We start from the raw sequence: 20,042 nt of genomic DNA on the forward strand, positions 1-20,042 counted from the left end.
GTGAGTGACATAAAATTATTTCTTGGGAACGTGCTCAAGAGTTTGTGAAGGTCCCAGGACCCCAATTTGGTATCCACAGCTGTTCACTTTAAGGGGCCTGAGTGGGTAGAGCAAAGCAGGAGCCCCCACCAGCCTGGAGTTACGGCGCTTTCCCTTCCATTATTCAGCAGAAGAAGTAAGATAAAGTGTAGGATATAATTTTGTGCCCACGTCTTTAGAGTTAAATCCACACTTTAGTGTTTTGTCCTCAACTGTGGAAAAAATTCATACTCGGTTTTTGCAGTTTAGTGTCTTCTGTACTTTAAAGCTTTAGTGAAAGCACGTTGATGTTGTGTCGCCACACTTCTTTTAGCTTTAAACCTGCGAGTATCAAGAAAGAAACAGAAAATTCACCCACTGATCACTTGAAACTGTTCTTAGAGCCCCAAACTGATTTTGTTATCAGACACTGCGTTGGACATTTGAACACAGGTTACTTTCTTTAGGAGCCTGCCTCAAGTGGCCTTTAGAGGAACTGCAGTTTTGTGGCACTTGCACATATCGGCTTCTGAGATTTTGATGCTTGGTTTTGGATTTAAATGGCCAGTCAGTCTGTAATCCACGTGTCTTTAGTCATGCTGGCATTGCGTTTAACATTTCTAGAACAACCTTGAACGTAGGGCAGGTTTCATTAAGGAGGAAGCATTGCTTACAGAGAACCAGACAGTGTGGTGAGCTTTTAATGACAGTCACTTAGGACTGAACAGATCTGGGGACTCCCTGAGGCTAACGGCTGGGCTTTTACCCTCGGGAACTACATACCTTTATGGACTTTTTCCTGTTATAATTCCCATTTAACAGGAATGCACACGTGATATATTACACATACCAACTAATTACAACTTGCAACAGCAGTGTTTTTTGTGTGTTGTTGGGTTCGTGATACAGAGTTAAAAAAAGCATGGAGCCGCTACTCTGAGACAGAAGCTTCCTCCGTTAGACTCCATCTTCCAAGCTGAGAGGACAGACAGCTGCACAGGACACATTATCTAACACCTACTGAGTGAAGAGAGCATCTCTGCTTGGGTTAGAGGCTTCACTCCCTCCGAGGCTACCCACACTATAAATGTGTGCTGTCATGGCAATGCAAGGCTGCCCGGAGGCGGATGTTGTTGTGATCGCTGCGTTTTCTTTAGGATCTCATTGAAGAGAAAGCGATAGCTGCAGTGGCCACAGCTACACAGTGTGCCGCCGATTTGATCTGTGAAAGTCCAGCTTGAAGCGAGCTGAGGCTTGAACGATAAACATATGCTTTGCTCACAGAGAAAATCATCTCTGGCCCTTAGTCCAGATAATTCACCCGCTTCATCAAACGCACTGTAACTATAGAAACAAAGTGCAGTGCGTCATACTCTGAAACGCACACACGGGATAAAGAAAAAGTGAATTCACCACAATGTGCAGCCGCAGGTTTAATTGGTACAGGATTAGTTTATATTGACTTCATTACCCTGGTGAATTTATGGCCACTTGGTGGCAGAAAAGCAGCACAACCAAACTGAATTACCACGTCTAGTTTTTATGGCTAATGAGTCTGCAACACGCAGCGTCCTCAAAGACTCAAATATGAAGTAAAATTTCAAAGACAAATATTGCAGTTTCTTTAAAGGCCACTTGAGGCTGGCTACAAATCTCCTCCATTTTATTTTACTGTTTACTTCCTCTTAGAAGAAATTGGCTTAAATTGATAATCTCAAGCTTCCTAACAACTTATAGGATGCTGAATCTTTTTTAAAATAAATGCATTTGGATGCTGGTTTTAGTGGCATGGCTGCTTTAATATACCAGTGTCCTGACCATAGATGGTGTAAAAGATAGATGCAGCCGCAGCGATGCCACCAGCTGACGTCCTGTCATAGTGAAACTGCTGTGAAGCATTTCATTCGTCACCATCTTGGTTTTTTGAAACCACGTGTGGTGAGTTAGCTCCTCTGTGGTTTCAGCTGTTACTGAGAAACATATCTGTGACTTTAGCTTCTAAAAATATTCTCTTTCTTCACCAGCTGACTTTACGTTTTCTATCTTCTATCTTTCAATGATACCAGAGTCATTACATTTATTACTGATATAGAAAAAAAATATTCCTAGAGATTTTGGGCTCCAAAAGGTACATTAAAGCCAGTTTCATGTTTCTGTGACATAACTTTCTAGTTATTTTATATTTTTATGAGTTTGCTTGACTAACTTGAAACAGCTTTGAATGAAACACATTTGAGGAAATATCAGTCAGTGTCTCCTCCAGTGAATTATCAGAAAGCAGGTCAACAGGCAGAGTCCCAGTTCATTTGTCTGTTCCTCTTTGTCACAGATCTTGAATTGCTGCCGTTTTGCTATTGAAGCTTTGAAAAATCCCATAATAGAAAAGAGTCTTTGTTACTTTGTTATCTCCTGTATTGATGAAGCAAGTTGTAATCTGCTGATCCTGAGAGGTACGGGTAAGATTTTTTTCCACATTTGATTATTTCTGTTTGCTTGTCTTTGTCTCTTCAGGTGTGATTATTGTACCTAGTGCCGGCGTGGGGATCGTCCTGGGCGGCTACATCATTAAGAAGCTGAAGCTGGGCGCTCGCGAGTCGGCCAAGCTGGCCATGATCTGCAGCGGCGTGTCCCTGCTCTGCTTCTCCACGCTGTTCATCGTGGGCTGCGAGAGCATCAACCTCGGAGGGATCAACATCCCCTACACCACCGGGTAAGGAGAAGCTGGGCGGGTGAAATCCGGGGAGGTGGTGGGTCGTGCTGCATCGCAGCTGACGAGGAAGACTGACGTCACTTCGGCGTCAATGCCACTTCATTCATGTCTGAATTGAGTCTTTACACTGGGTCTGTGTGTGCTGTTCCTGCAGTGATGTGGTTGTGGAGGATGTAGAGAAACACTCAAAGGATGGAGGAGACAAAGACGAAGCTAAGAATAAACAGACAGAAGTAAAAGAAAATCAGACTGACTGAGGAGGAGGGTTAAAGAAAGGTTTCTGGATTCTGGTGTGCTTTGATTTGATTTCACACACTGTTTATTTACTTTGGTCCAAATCAGTCGATGAATTTGTAAACGTGATTTTCTCCATGATTTGGTTTCTTTTCACACAGAACAAACTCCATAGAACGTAGCGTTTTGTGGGAACGAACAGATGAACAGAATCAACTTTTGGAGGTACAGGAGGTGTTTAGCTCAAAGTTGGCTTGGCTCACGTTCACATCATAAATAAATTGCTCTGAAGTTTGTTAAGACAAGACTGAGACCTCCTCCAAAGGATCTCTCTGTGGATGTTTTCATCAGCACCAGAGTGCAATGACTGTGTTCACACCTGCATCTGTGAACCGCACCGAGAGGAAAAAACAGCCCAGAGTTTGATTTAAACAGACTAAACAGCGCAGTGTGAAAACACACTGATAACAACACAAGACATTTTGTGACAAAGTTTTTCTGTATGGCGTAAAAACTAAACATCCAAACACCAGCCTAGAAGCAGGCAAAGCTCTTGCAACGTGCATTCTTGCACTTTGATGTCATGTCCAGGACATTTATTACAGCGTTTTGTTGGCCGATATTTGTGTAAAGGACTGATGTACTGCCTGTTGCTAGAGGCAAAGACAAAAAGTACATCTGTACAAGAGGTGGGCGATGGATTTTCTGGATCTGTGAATGGTTCCCCTGTAAGGCAGGCATGAAACTTAGTCACAGACACAGAGAGTCACAGACACCCTGCACAGGTCATCATTCCTGTTACAGTTCACGTAACGTCCAACTGAAGGATGCATGCATAGTCGGTGGCACTAGCATTTGTCACTTGGACCAGAGTGGATCCTAGAAACGTCTTTAAGACTAACAGATGTTTAAGACCTCTGCCAGAAAACAATGGCGATGTGACGTGATCCAAAGGCTTATGCTGCCTTCCTTGTACCTCACAGGTTATAGGTCGGATTTGGAAAAACGGGCGGTGACTTGCTCTGAAGGTGGAGCCATTCAGCCATCAGTGCAGTGCCTGAGTACAGCACAGTGTATATATTTTTTTCTCAGTCTAATAATACAGCTGTAGCACGTTCACTGATAGAATCCAGTCAGTTCTCTGTATAAGACTTTTTTGCGTAGCTGCAAATACTGTGTGAACAGTGAACACAAAGTTCAGCAGTTATACTTCCAACTTTGCACTTGAAATAGAAAGCAGCATTAACTCAGTCTTTGTCCAGACTGAAAAGTACATCGTGGTTATAATATCATTATAGGCCCTGCTGCTTGCACTGACAGTGGCTGGTGTTGTAAGCAGGCTATAAATAGTCTAGTTTGCTTGTTTGCTAATGTTGCTGACATGGTACTGTAATGAAATGGTGCCTTCATGTGTCTTAAAGATGATCAACCAAACCTGGAGGGCTGGCTGATTGTGAAATGCTCTCTGAATGATTTCATTCAGCCCAGTTTGTCACTTATAACAGACTGTAACCATAAAACTCTGTTTTTCACTGTAAAGGACATCAGCAGCTATTTCAATACTGACTTCCAGTGACACAAAAATACATTTGTTACCTACAATCACATGAAGCAGAAAGTTTTCCCCTATTTCTTTTCTTCTAATTGTTTCCTGTCACCCGACTGACGTATCAGTGACGTCTGCTCCAAACTAGTCTGTTTGTTTGATCTTAAAAATTTAGAAAATGTCAGAAAAAATTGGCTTCACGGGTTTCCAGGTGACATTTTCAAAGAGCTTGTTTTATCTGACATACAAAAAGTCAAAACTCTTCCATTAAAGAAGGTAGAAAAAAAACCTCATGAACCTCAGGAATGTGTTGGTTTCTCAGCGTTATTATCTGTTCATTTCCTGTACTGCATTTTTTAGCATTATTCTTATTCAGAGAAACAGAATAACTTCTTGCCTGTTATTTATTTTTATTTTGTTTTACTAGGAAACCTTGGTGGGCATATCCTCCAGCTTTAGAACTATTTTATGGCTGAACAGCTAGATGGTTACTGAAGACAATTAGCAGCAGGTTTATTTGTTGACAACATAATAGGAAAAAAAGAGATTTTATCCTTCAGAATAAAATATCAGGCTAGTTTTCTTAAAATGTTATAGCTCCTGTAAACCAAACAAACTCAAATCTTTGATATGAAGCCATAATAATACATCTTTTCCCCTGCAATCATCCCACACAGTTCTGAAGTTCATTTTTAGTCATGTTTTTAGACTTGGGAGTTGGGAGTTCGCCTTGTAATCGGAAGGTTGCCGGTTCGAGCCCCGGCTTGGACAGTCTCGGTCGTTGTGTCCTTGGGCAAGACACTTCACCCGTTGCCTACTGGTGGTGGTCAGAGGGCCCGGTGGCGCCAGTGTCCGGCAGCCTCGCCTCTGTCAGTGCGCCCCAGGGTGGCTGTGGCTACAATGTAGCTGCCATCACCAGTGTGTGAATGTGTGTGTGAATGGGTGGATGACTGGATATGTAAAGCGCTTTGGGGTCCTTAGGGACTAGTAAAGCGCTATATAAATACAGGCCATTTACCATTTAGAGGCGGCACAAGTTTTTGGCCAGATCTGCTCCATTCAAGTCTGCAGTTTCATCAACCTGACAGCCCTTAGTTGTTTTTTTCAGCACCTCCCTGGTGTCGTTCTTTTGCTTCTCCTTCCAGATGTAAACTTGGAATCCTGACTCATTCCCTTAAACCGCAGACATCCGTTTGCCGACTGCAGCGTGGCCTTTCTCCTGTTTAATCATTTCCTGGTCTGACGGAGTAGGTGGTAGTTTTCATCACCCCATCTGTGGCTCATGTCAGGGAGGAAGCGAATGTTCGGATGAGTGCAGGATAACAGATAACGAGCCAGTGAACGGAGGCGTTTTCTTTTGCACAAAGCGTCCCTGAGAGCGATTACATGGCAACCGTGGAAAATGTCCAAGGACAGCTTGGAAGAGAGGATCTTTGGCTGCGTGCCCTCTCTGTTTTCTCTCTCGTTTGTCCCTCTGGTCTTTTTTTATTTCCCTCTGTGAGTCTGACTGTCCCTTTCGCCCTCCACTCTTCATGTTTAATTCTTTTCGATTCCCTCCCTTCTGTCTCCTTTTCCTCGTCCTCTCTCTGCTTTTTCCTTTTGTTCGTCTGTTGTGTTTTGATGACAGCTGCGTCCATCCAACCCTACTGCTTAACTTGTTGTGAACAAAATAGATCAGGACGTGCCAGCTTGGCACAAACTTTTACATGGACGAAGGAAAGAAGAAATGATTAGTTTTTCTACGTCTAGGACCAAGGCCACTGTGACCTGAAAACAGCTTGTTTTGCCCATAACTTAAGAATTCTAGTTTTTCTTTTTGGCTTTTCCCAAACACGTCAAATCGTCTGAGTGTTCAGTGAATTTCTTTATCTGTCAGATTTCTCTGAAGAAGATTTGTAACTTTTTCCTCACGCAGTGTCATCATTACTAAATAAAATAATGGAGAAATGTACCGAAAGTGCTCATTGAAAAGCTGTGATGACTTTTCCATCAGCCTGAGCTTTACTTTGATGCTGCTTATCAGTAATGTGTTAGACAAGCAGTCAATATGCGGATCATTGCGAGCAAGAAATGAGCTTTTACACAGTGTTTAGTGTAATGATGTCGCCTGTTAACAGACTGAATTTGACTTAATGCCACTAAGTGCTGGGATTAATTTGTTTTCAGTGTTGAACACTCAGAAGTGGAATAGCTTTAAAGGAAAATAACTGTCTAATTAAAAAGGTTCTGTTTTCTCCCTTCAGACCTACACTCACTATGACGCAGAGGAACCTGACCGGAGGCTGTAATGTGAACTGCGGCTGTAAAATCCACGAGTACGCTCCGGTCTGCGGCTCTGATGGCATCACATATTTTAACCCCTGCCTAGCTGGCTGTGGCAGCGTGGCCAACGACAGCACTGGGGTAAGAGGCCACGATACCTGTGTCTTATTTTTTTAAATGTTGACACTAAAACATCTTAAATTCAGTCTAAGATGTATTTTAAATGTTTTGTTTCACTATTTTCTGCCCACGGCACGCTGTTTTCTCAGCTTGACTGTTGCTATTTTCAGCTCATGCAGCTCCGTCCTCTCATCCACAGGCAGGTCGCGGCAGATGGCCGCACCCCCCTGAGCCTGGTTCTTCCTGGAGAATACTTCCTGTTAAAAGGGAGTTTTTCCTTCCCACTGTCACCAAGTGCTCGCTCATGTTAACTGGGATTTTTTTTTCTGTATTATTTTAGCAATTTACCTTAAAATATAAAGCGCTACATAAATAAAACTGAATTAAATTAAAGGATCAATAAGCTCAAAGCAGAATTGCTACTCCACCTACAGCATTGGTCCGAATTTAATCAAACTAGCACGAACTAAAGGTCACGTATGTCATTTTTACTGGCAACAACCTCTGAACTGTGATGGAGTTTGGTGATGTTCTCAAACAGTCATGTTTGCTGGGTTAGCTTCTTTAAACCATTCAGCTTCTTTTTTAAATTAGAAACAGGTTCTAATTTGGTATATTAACTGATGTATAAATTATATTTTTCTGTTCTTTTCAAATTAATAATTGCATTTAGACAGTGTTCTTGAACTTAACTGTTACTTTATAAATTATTTCGAAGTGAGATGGAAGAAGGTTTTAGTTTAGATGTGCTTTTCCCTCAATATTCATTTTAAAAGATCTTCAGTTTAACTTGTTTGAACTTGTAAACACTACGGGGTAATAGTAACCTGGACACTATCCTGGCGTTGTATATGTGTGATTTCAAGGCCAAAAACCAGAAGATTTTAATAATTTTGGCAAAAAAAGGAAAATGTTATCAAAAAGTTCTGTTTAATTCATTTTGTTGTTATTATACAAGCAAAGCCAACACAATGATATATGCAGTATTAATATATAGGTGCAGCGCAACACAACACAGTAATGACACGACACAGTAACATAATAGAAAAGCAAAAACATAAAATGATATAAAAGAGGATAAAATAATTGGAGGTGAGCTTCCCTCCCTCCAAGACATCTACAGGAAGCGCTGCCTGAGGAAAGCGGGGAGGATCATCAAGGACTCCAGTCACCCCAGCCATAAACTGTTCAGACTGCTTCCATCAGGAAGGAGGTTCTGCAGCATCCGGTCCCGTACCAGCAGACTGAGAGACAGCTTCTTCCATCAGGCCATCAGACTGCTGAACACGTCATAGACACCTCAGCTTCACTACTGGAACTTCAACATTATGCACTACACACTGTATATAAATGCCACTTGTTTTGCACATATTCAACTCTGTATATTTTTATATATTTTATTATTATTATTATTATTATTATTTTTTTTTTACTATTTAATTTGTAAAATGTGTATACACACACACACACACACACACACACACACACACACACACACACACACACACAGGAAAATGTTTAGTATACACATCCAGAAATGCATACACTATTATATATTGTACATATATTTATTAGTTTCAGATGTAGCCATTCTTGTATTTGCTGGTTTGTGTTGTTGTGTTTGCACATTTCTGTTGCTTGTGGGCTCGCACACAAGAATTTCACTCGCATGTGCTGTGCCAGTGTGCCTGCACATGCGATGTGACAATAAAAGTGATTTGATTTGATTTGATTTTGATTTTGAAATAAGAAAAATAAAAAAAAATCATATAGATTAATATAAAGAAAAGAAAATAGCAGGTTAGTGACTTATAGGTAATCTGTTGTTACTGATAAAGTGTCAGAGTGTGGCAGGTTCTGATCCAGTGATTATGTGTGTTACAGTGTGTGACTGAGTTCAGTGCTTATGGTGCACACGATTGGAGAGACAGATTTACAGTCCGGGAACAAAAAAATCTGTTCCTGAGCCTTACAGTGTGAGACACTGGTACTGTTTCACACTCGGTGGGGGATCAATGTTGAAAGGGGGAGTGGGGTCATAGTTCATGTTACACGCATGCAAGGTAAAGCGTTTCAGGTAGCAGTCTTTAACGGCACGTAGCGGGTGCCAACAGGACGCTCTGTTGGTTTCACTAACCGCTGCAGGTGCAGTGATCGTACCAAGCTGCTGTGCAAGATGTTACCGTGCAGTGGTAGAAGCTGTCCAGATGGAGCCTTTTCAATCTCCTCAGGCAGTGGAGGCATTGTTGTTGCTTATCAGGAAGTATATAGAGACCATGTCAGGTCCCCAGAGGCATAGAGACCAAGGAACTGAAAGCTCGTTATGTTCTCAGCTTTACCCTGTTGTAGATGGGGCTCTGTCTACCTTTTTTGGACTTTCTATAACGTTAAGATCAAGGTTTTTGTTTGAGTCAGCAGATGCTGGATCTGCCCTCTGTAGGCAGTCTCGTCATTATTAGACGGAGGCACTTGGATAGGTTTGAAAGAGTAATAAAAGGCCTTTATTTTCCCAGTGCTAAAGACATTAAAAATACACCAGTGCAAATCTTGAGGGTGCAGTCTACTCGCCCACTGTTAGACTGCCATATGAGCAGCAGTGGTTTGAGGGATTTGTTTGGTTGGTCTCATTTAATTCATCCAAAACTGTAGAACCTCAGGAACATCTGCTTCATGGCTTTCTCACTTGTTTTTAGCAGTTACATTAATGTCTAAAGTAATAACATTATGAACCATGTGTCTAAACTTCCATACGTATCTTCATTTGCCCTCCAGATCCGAAACTACTCCGACTGCGCCTGCGTTCAGAGCCGGCAGGTCATCACGCCGTCGACCGGCAGTCAGGGCAGCAACCAGCTGCAGCTCGTCATCGTCAAGACCTACCTGAACGAGAACGGCTACGCCGTGTCGGGGAAGTGCGACCGCACCTGCAATACGCTCATCCCCTTCCTCATCTTTCTCTTCATCGTCACGCTCATCACTGCCTGCGCTCAGCCCTCCGCCATCATTGTCACCCTCAGGTACGCCTTTATGAATCACTCACTGTGAGGAGGATGGGATGTCAATGTTTTGTTCCAACTAAAAGTCGTCAGCCTCTTTGGTTTTTAAGTAACTGCCTCTCTGCAGACCAGGTGTTCTTATCACCTTTCTGAGAAAAAAAGAAACAATTTTCTATTTTTGTAGGAAATGAGTTTTCAAAAATAATCAAAAGTGCTTGAAAAGTTGAAGAAACTTTACTGACTGTAGACAAACTGTGAGAGTGAGAGTAAAGGCGACACTATTGACTTACTGGTTGATCTACATTCCCTCTCTTACCTTATGGAGGTTGAAGCCAGTTGAGATGGTTTAGGCAAATGAACAGGATGCCTCACGAGCGCCTCCTAGGTGAGGTGTTTTGGGCATTTCCCATTGGGAGAAGACCCCTGGGATAGTACTGGGATAGTACTGGGATAGTACTGGCTTGGGAATGTCTCAGTAACCTTCCCAGATCAGCTGGAGAGGTCTGGGCATCTCTTATTAGACTGATGATGTGACGATGAATTTGAACGTGAACATTTCTTCTTTCATCCAAGTGGCAGCACTATCAAACTGTGATTTCCAAACTTTATCAACTCAATTCCCACAAAGTCTTTGGACCTTTTAAATGTGATCACCACATACAGTAAAAATAATGACTGTGTAACTAATTTGTCTGATGGAAATGTATGTATTTGATAGATATTTCTGAACATTCGACAAATAAAAATGTTAACATCATTAAAGGATTCAGTCATGGGGCCATTTTCGATTTAAAAATGGATAAGTGGGTCTTTGTTAAGTAGATTTGTATTCACGCAGTAGGACAGTCAAGTAAGATGAACATAATAAAAAAAGCCAAAAACACAGATATTTGTTGTGAATGAGCAGAATTGTTGCTGAATCACGTCTAAGCTGATCAAGTCTGCCGGCATCAGTCTTGTTATCTTTATCTGATAACAAAGCTCTCCTGCTCTCATCCAAACATGGTGACGTCTGTGTGCAGAGTCAGCAAACTTTAGAGTTTTATCAGAGTCGACTGGTGAATCCCCGCCCTTTTAATGTCCCTGTAATCCACTAAGATTAAAGGTAATTTGGCTAATGCTTGAAAAAACATAAACATAAACATGGTTATGTGCCGTCTGTGGTGAAAACACTCTTAGCCAAGTCCACAGATCAGTTCCCATCCATTTGGTTCATTTTTACTTTTGCTTTTTTTGTTTTTTAAAGTATTAACCGTTTTATTTTTCATAAATATGGCTGTGAAGCTTTTCGTTTCTTTGGGGGATTTTATTGCATATTACAGACCAAGAGGTTGCCCAACAGGCATGGATGGTGAATATTTATTCGAGTTGTGAAGTTTGACTACCTCAACCAAATTTCCATTTCTATTCCTGTGTGTGGTCTCAGAAATGTTTTAGATGCAGGCACGATGCTTGGAAATAAATCTACATTCACGGAAACACAGAGTTGTGTGTTGTTATCACTGAACAAACACTTAATTTTAGCGATTCAACTGTAATATTTAACATTAGCTTAGGCAGTTGCTTTATTTGGTTCTATCATCCTCTGTTTCTGCCTTCCTCAGTCTCCTGTCTGTGTGTTGCAGGTCTGTAGCGGAGCAGGAGCGGCCGTTCGCTCTGGGAATGCAGTTTGTCCTCCTCAGGACTCTCGGTGAGTAGAACCGGAAAGCACAGAGCTGCTCGTCTTGTTTTATTTTGCCATGACATTAAATAGAAAAGCAGAATATCAGCAGTGTTATTTGTGGAGCTCGATGGAGAGATGGGCTCACTGCTTGTAAACACTCGGTGCCTCCTGACTGACGAGATGTTTTACAGATTTTTAAAAAGTGGCAGTTATCCTGAATAAGGAGGAGTCAAAGGAGGTGAATTATATTTGATGCATGTTCAGGGAGCTGCTGTCAGTGTAAATCATTTAGAGGACAGTTAGAAACTCTGAGGTGTTTGGGGTTAATCAGGTGGTGAGGATTATGAAATTTATGGAATCCAGGATGGCACTTCTCATCTTGTGCTGCAGTTTCTCACAGCAGCTCCTGCAGCTTTATTGGCATCTCACCTCAATGAGAAAGCTGAGAGCTCACGTCTGTTCTGGTTTTTTTTGTTTAGTTTGTTTTTTTACCTCCCTTGACTTCTTCTTTCCCTGTTTTCTCTTCCATGTCATCGTTTTTTTCTTTCTTTCTGCTCTTTCCATCTCCTCTTCTGTCCACTCTCTCGTTCTTTCCCCCGCCTGATTTCTTCTTCTTCTCTTTTTTTACTCAGCGTACATCCCGACTCCCATTTATTTTGGGGCCGTCATCGACACCACCTGCATGTTGTGGCAGCAGGACTGCGGCGTCCACGGCTCCTGCTGGGAGTACGACGTCACCTCTCTGCGCTTCGTGTACTTCGGCCTCGCTGCTAGCCTCAAGTTCCTTGGCTTCCTCTTCATCTTCCTCACCTGGTACTCCATTAAGTACAAAGAGGAGCGGGTAGAGCGCTGGCTCAAGCGCCACCTGTCGCCCGTCGACACCGTGGGCAGCCTCGTCTGCCACCCCGGCGGCCACAAGGGCCACGCCCGCACCCGATCCTGTCCCGTGAATATCCCTCGAACCGACCCCAACGCTCTGCCTGCTAATGCACCGCCGCGCGCCGGCACCCTGAACCGTGGCGTTAGCACCCAGAGCTGCCCCGGCCAGGAGCTGAAAGCAATAACTCCTCCTCCGGCAGCCGCGGCTGGACCTTCACCCGCAGCGGCGCCCAGCCCCGCACCTGCCCAATCACTGGAACACGTCTCAGTCCGAGTCTGAGCTCCAGATCGGGGTCAGGCGACGAGGCAGGTCTCTTCCACTGACATCTTGTTTCTCCAGTCAGCTGGGTTTTTAGCCGCTGTCAGGAACACCAGTCATAACACGGATGTCCTGCTCGCATCTCAAATCTCTGATTAGCTGGTGAAACACTGGTAAACTACGTGGACCGAAAACCTTCAGGTAGACCTCCACTTTGTCCAGACCAGGTGGAAATCTCTGCTCGGTTCATTGAAATGCAAATGGAAGCTTGGTTTCCTTTGAGATGGAAGACAGTTCATCGCTCATAAGCCCCCACCTCCACACTCCACCTTGGCAATGTGTGCCTTCTGTCACCACGATCCTCACATTAATAGTACAAAACACACTGGAAGCCCCTCACACACAGACTGGTCACCTTGTAGGAGTCACCTGAACAGATACCTCAGCTTCGCTAACCTCTCCCTTCAGCTTCACCGTCGCCTCACGTCTGCGTGCTTCATCCTCATTTGCGATTTTCTTTTGAGCCATTTTTGTTCTTGTATCAGCGCTTTCACTGGAAAAAAAAAGAAAAACCTTTGGAAATGTGACACACAACCGTTAAAGAACTGGAAACCGATGGCATGGTGCTATGTGAAAAACAGCGTCCTTTTTTAAAATCTTTTTTTTTTTTAAAGAAAAAACCCAACAGGTCACTGGGCTAAGCAGCTTAGCATGCACAGAATGCCTTCCTCTTCGATGCAAGGCCTTTTGTTGCTCCCCTGACACAATGACACGCGGTATTACTGCTGAAAGTCGGATTGTTTTGGCTTTTTCCAGCTCCATACAATGCATCCATACATCCGGGCCTCCGACTGGCACCCTGTGATAAGCAGCTTAACCTGGGGAGGAAAAAAAAAAGAGGATCGGCATTTTCCTCCTGACCACATTCCCGGCGAGCCAGCGGCGGATTCTCCGAATAAACGACTGGAAGAACGAGGAAAGAAACGGACTGCATTTCAGGCTCAGTGACTTCCGTCCACTTTACTAACAGCAACTCTAACATTTGTACTCAACATGTAGGATGGCGAGTAGTCGACCATCAAGTAGAGGTCATAGTGTAGTCATCTGTTCCCTTTGTCTGCTCCAGAAATGAAAGCGGCATCTGCAGATGGAAACTGTATGAATGCACCTTGTTGGTTTAATATGAAACAGTAGTCCTGGTGTATTATGGGTAATGACCTGCTCGTCTGCCAGAATGTGATGTGTGTTGCGTTTGATAGGTGTAAGTCGCAGCCAAGTGAGGAAAAAATAAGAAAATAAGGCATCAGTTTGCAGAATGGTTCAGTAGCTTATTGAGAAAGTAGAGAAAAGGTCACAGATTCCTGATGGAGTGCAGCTAATGATCGTTTTCTTTGATCTAAAAAAAAAAAGTCAGTTTTTCTGAGCTCAAATTATTTTGTTCAACCACAAAACCCAAAGATGCTTTTAGCAATATGAAAAACCGAAACGCTTAACCTATCAAATGTGCAAGTCCAATTAGGCTCATTTCCAGCTCTACTGTTTTACTCTTGGACTCGACTAGAGTAGCTTTGCATGACTCACAGTTTAAAATAATCCTATTTTAACTCATACAGGCCTTTGTTCAGTCCCTCAATTCGTCTACTGTCCCAAACAAGCTCTTTTAATATTTTACACCAGTGGTTCTTAAACATTTTCAGGCCTGATCCTGTTTTCACCTGTCACTAAACCATCTTTTATCAATTACTAACAACAAACGTAGGGTCTTGATCTAGAGTCAATGCAAGAGCATAGAAAAAAAAGTACCACTGCTTTAAACCTGCTTTCTTCTGGTTGGCTGCCCCTCACAAACAGTAGGTTTGAGCAGGAGGGGGTGGGGCTTTGGTCTCACACCCAGAGTGGTGTTGCCTGAGATGACAATAGTAGGGACTTCCCAGCTCACTCACTTAAATATTCACCATTAAAACAGCAGACATTTAAAGTAAGGATAACAGCTCGACTTTAAAAGACGTGAAGCGCCAGTTTGGACCTCAGACGTTGTTTTTTCTTTTGGCAGTTTGGTGTAACAGATTTAGTCGTTAAAGGTCAGAATAAATTTTGCTCCATTTATTATGACATTTAAAAAATATAACATTAAACTCAAAAGGAGAGTATTCACTGAGCTCTTACACAAAGAAGAAGCAGAGTCGTTTTTTGGTAGACGTGTTCTGATCGTGTTCTGTGAAGGAAAAGTTGCACAACTGCTACTAAATGCACTGAAAAGCAAGCAGTCACCGTATTTGGAAAGTTTTCAACAAGAAGCCTCAACAAAAATAAATAAAAATGACCAATCTGAAGAAAACACAACCCAATAACAGAACATTTAGACCTTTTTTTTTCTTGTTTGTTTTGATTTCAAAGGTAACAATTAAGCCATATTTAAAGCTTGTTTTAAAATTAGTTAGTGGTTAAAGTAGTTAAATTTTCGATTTAGCAGCCCAGTGGAAGCAAATAAACACCATCACTTTTATGTTTTTAATTCTGCTTTACACTAAACAAACTGTGGAACTGAAGTGATTCTTAACAGTGATGAAAGCTCAAAAAGTAACAAGTTTAATTCTTAAAATGTTTTAATAGTTTTGCAATAAATCAATAAATGAATAGTATTAGTAAAAGTAAATCAATAACATTTGTCGGACACTGTCAGTGCGCACAGTGATGGGACAAACTTCTTTTTTTGATCCAGAAAACAATTTTGCTCCAAATTTTTTGGATTCTTTTCAATCCAGAGATTACATTTACAAAGGAAATATTTTTGAACCTGTACCACCATGTAAGCCATGTTTGTGTTTTGTACATAAACAGTTGGATGAGGATTTGCTTCCACTGAGGCTGCAGGCCAAAACTTTTCTCCTCAGTCTAGAAACCTTGAGGGCATTTCTGAGCTTTAGGAACAGAAATATAAATTTAGATCAGTGTCAGAGCTTCTTTCCTCTTGGCTCTCTGTTTACAGCTCGTTACACATCTGTGTTTGTTTTTCCCTCTGAAAACTCAAACCTCACAAAAACACTGTGTTTGGATGTCGAGGTGCGATGCCCGTGGAGGTTCGATGTTACATGTGCTCTTACTGTACACGCGCAGTTTCATCGATCGCTGTCCTGTGAGGACACCCGCTGGGCAGATGTGTACCAGCCGTCCGACACGCACATCATGTCCCAAACCAACCGAAGAGAAAGACGATCAATACTTGTTACATGCGAGACAGAGAACAAGAACCAAAACAGTATTTTTGTGTGTCGACAGCACGGTTGGTGCCTCATTTTGTCCCGGTGTTTTTACTTTTGAGACCTCAGATAAAAGCAGCTCTGATATTTAATGCTGAGCATTCAAACTGGGCAAACTTTAAAATGAGATGCTTGACCATCACTCCTGAACCCCAGAAAGTTTACACTCATTTAAAGCCACCTGTTTCATTTGCTGCACGGTTTGAGCTCCAGCAGGTGAAGGACAATTTTTAAACCGTTTTCTGGCGTTTAACCTCTTTCACCAAACTAATAAAAACGTAATAAAAGCAGCTGTTTAAGCAGTAAGACTTCAGACAGATACCAACAGGTCGACTTGGGCTGTATTTTTATGCATTCATCAAAGATTCAGTAAAAGGACTCGATGTTACAATCCCTGATAATGCATTGCTTTAAATGGAGAAAATCTTGAGGGATGGCTGTTATGAGGAAAAGCAGCCCAGAAACTTGACCAGCGGCACACATCGTTGTGTGCCTAAACTTTTGTTCTTTTACCCAAGCTAGTCTGCCCTTTTTCCTTGGTTAGATTTAAAGAATTTAAAATTCAAAATAGTTCAGCTCAAAGGTTTGAGCAAGTCTAGGCATACCTGTAAAAAGAGAACAGTTATTCATACGTTTACGTTATACCTGCATTATTGACACAGTATTGTCACTTCATTGTAATCGTCAATACACGGTTATCATGAAACTCATAACAGCCAACAAACAATCCATCAGTCGACCCTTGTTTTTGTTTACAGTTACTGCATTAATATTATTATTATTATTGTTTTACACGTGCTTCCTATTTTGTTCCCCTCAGAGAGTCGCGGTGCATCTTGTGCAGCAATAGGATAAAAAATAAAATTCAAGCTGGAATATTTCAAGATGAGGCGCGTGCTGGAGCTGATGACTGACTGGTGAGCTTTAAGGGTTCAGTGATGTTAAAAAAGATTCTTGTTTTAATTAAAGTGATTATCATGGTTGAACAGGTTAGAGCTCATGTCTGATGCAATAACATGTTTCTGTAATGTTAGAGTGACTTTTGAGGTGATAAAATTAAGGACAGGTGGACAATAATCGCACACAAGAAACGTCGTTGGGACAAAAAAAAAATCGCACCACTTCTCAGTAAATGGAAGGAAAACTTGACGCACGATTCCAGTAGAGAAAGTAGAGTAGAATCAAATTTCAGCACATCATTCCATTTTCATGTACAGCGAGAACAACTAATACAAATCTCACCGTGTCCGTCTGTGTCGTGTTAGAGATGCTCGTCCATCCGTTGAACATTTAACAACCAGAACATCTGCTGTTTCACTTCGTCCATGCAGCGCTGTGGTTTAGCTGCAGGCGGCGCTGTTTCACGTCTCAAACGACACTGGGGGGATGAACTGCTGACACCAGTATTTCTTGATGGCTGGCTTTTTTTTCCCTTTTTGATACCACACAAAAAGAAAATGGGAAGTTTTTGTTTAACAGGAGGAAAAGGTGCGTTTATTGGGGACTATTTTTCATGGCGGATTAGTCAACCTGTTACTTTTGGGGCAGCACAGTGATGCATGTGGGAGTGGGTCTGTGTTCATGGTAATAAAGGAACATTTCAGTCGTCTTTGGACAGCGGTGCAGTGCTGTTAGGAGGAAGTTTGTGGCTTTCTGGGTGTCGTACAGCTTAATAAACCTCGTAATGAGGCACACAGGAAGCCTCCTAATCACACACCTGGACCACCTGATGCACTGATAGATATACTGTAATCTTTATAATGAAGCTGAAAGCTTTTTAAGGGGTTCAAAGGTCCAGAAATTCTCACTTCTCATTTTAGCCGCACATAACCAGCCGTGCAGGTGGTGTCAGTATTTCATCCTCCGGCTTCAGGATTTTACCACATCGAGTCGTTTACCTCCGTGTGTTGCTTCATATGTGGCATCATTTCCAGACTGTGACTACAGACAAAGACTGAATCTTTACGAGCTCCTTCAGGCAGATGTAGGTTTTACCTTCTTCTTCTTCTTCTTCTTTTTTTAAAGAAAAAAAAAACAATCAGTATTGTATTTATTTCCAAACAGTGTTTTTGAATGACTGAACGATCGCACTGATGAGAGGCAACATGTAGATTTGTGGATGCACTGTTTACAGATGCCTTGGTTACTTGACTTCTGTCAATAAAAATGTGAAGAAAAAAATTAATAAAAGAGAATTACAGAAACTGCTGCTTTGTGTTTCTTCTTCTGTCTGCAGTCGTTTATCTGCCGCGTTCCCTCCAGCTGGTTTATCTTAACAGGAATTGAAACACAGAAGAATAACAATTAAAAACAACCCATCGAGCACATGTGGTTTTATACATTTCTTATATGTTAGATTTCTGTGGTTTGCAGTTCTTTAGATGTTATTCTGGGTTCTTTTGTGACCTGGATGAGTCACTGGTAGCTTCTTGGAAAGTTCACCTCTCCGTTGTTCACTGGAGCCCCAAAGCCTTACAAACATCTGCAGACTAATAGATGCCAATAACTTTGTAATTTTTCTCATAAGTTTTCTTGAGCGTCTTTACATCGTGGTGCGATGTTTGTTTTTCTGAGCTTTTAGCCTGCTTCACTTTGACAGACAGGTTCTGTTTGAGTGATTTCTGGATTTCTAACGAAATCATCGTTTATAAAACACTTTTTTACTTACTTGGGTTATTTTTTTTATCTAATATTAAAATTAGTTTGATCTTAAAATACAGGCCATATTAAAGAGAAATGGAAACTAGAACTAAATATTATTATCACTGATAATGTATGGGAAGAGATGTGTAAAACAAGGGAATAAGTAGTCAATTATGGAGAGTTTGACTGGAAATTTAAAATTAGATTTTTTTAATACACCTCTTGTTATCTCCTCATATTGTAAGGAACCCAATGCAGAACTATGTTGGAGAAAATGTGGGGGAATAGGAGACGATTCACATATCTTTTGGGACTGTCCAATAATTCAAGGTTTCTGGATAAGAATCAAAGAAGAAACAGAGAAAATCCTACAAGTAAATCCTGCACTGAACCCACCATATTTCTCTTGGGAGTTATACCTAGAGAGAGGTACACCATAGATGAAAAATATATACTGATAGCTAAGAAAAGGATAACCGTGAAATGGAAACAAACAAACTCACCATCCATAACTCAATGGAAACAGAGACTGAAAAGAGTTCATACAATGGAAAGAATGACAGCAAGCCTGCAACTGAAGGTGGAGATCTTCCACCAGAGATGGATGTGTGGACAGATACTTGGGTGGATGAACACGAACTTTGGAACATTGTAATATAAAGCTATAAATCTCCCCTACGACATATCATTATATTAATCGTGGTCTGTTTTTTTCCTCTCTCTCTCTTAAATGGTCTTATGTCAGAGAATGTTAATATGTTGCTTGTTTGTTTGGTTATTGCAACAAAAATTACTAAATAAAAAGTCCCTCCCCCCATAATTAGTTTGATCTTATTTAATGAATAAAAAATACATTAAATTAAACAAAGGTTGAGCTGTATTTATGGATGGAGCATGTTGACAATGCTTGCTTAGCAACAAAAAACAAACTAAAATTTAATCTAATCTAAACCCAAACTGAGATAAAAAATAAAACATTTCAAGACTTTGAACTTGGAAAACTAAACTAAAAATAAGGGGTAAATCTTTATTTTTAGTGATCTCTCTGCTGATTTTCATAAATGTTCCCTCTGACATTTGGCCTCCATATAACAATAATAATTTAAAAGCCTAAAAGTAACTGAAACTACTAAAAACTACACTGAAAGAAGAAAATTCACTCTGGAGACTAACTGACACTAAACTGACCTTAAAGTTTTGGGCAACCGTGGCTCAGGGGGTTGGAAATCGCATCTGTAACCGGAAGGTCGCCGGTTCGATCCCTGGGCTCTCTGTCCTGGTCGTTGTGTCCTTGGGCAAGACACTTTACCCTACTTGCCTACTGGTGTTGGCCAGAGGGGCCGATGGCGCGATATGGCAGCCTCGCTTCTGTCAGTCTGCCCCAGGGCAGCTGTGGCTACAACTGTAGGCTGCCTCCACCAGTGTGTGAATGTGAGAGTGAATGAATAGTGG

General features: G+C 41.6%; 1 protein-coding gene across 1 annotated transcript in view; it reads left to right on the forward strand.

Moving 5' to 3' along the window:
• The window catches only part of LOC102296967 (solute carrier organic anion transporter family member 5A1), a 45,354-nt gene extending 27,203 nt beyond the window's left edge, over positions 1-18,151 (forward strand). Inside the window, exons 5-9 of the mRNA XM_014340885.2 lie at positions 2,530-2,728; positions 6,752-6,911; positions 9,663-9,907; positions 11,512-11,576; positions 12,182-18,151. Of these exons, the coding sequence (XP_014196371.1) occupies positions 2,530-2,728; positions 6,752-6,911; positions 9,663-9,907; positions 11,512-11,576; positions 12,182-12,708 (1,196 nt within the window). The 3' untranslated portion in view covers positions 12,709-18,151. The remainder of the gene's footprint in view (positions 1-2,529; positions 2,729-6,751; positions 6,912-9,662; positions 9,908-11,511; positions 11,577-12,181) is intronic.
• Positions 18,152-20,042: the final 1,891 nt, after the last annotated feature.

This window comes from Haplochromis burtoni, unplaced genomic scaffold (assembly GCF_018398535.1).
Source record: "Haplochromis burtoni strain Fernald_Lab_line unplaced genomic scaffold, NCSU_Asbu1 Contig_410, whole genome shotgun sequence".
Classification (NCBI taxonomy): domain Eukaryota; kingdom Metazoa; phylum Chordata; class Actinopteri; order Cichliformes; family Cichlidae; genus Haplochromis; species Haplochromis burtoni.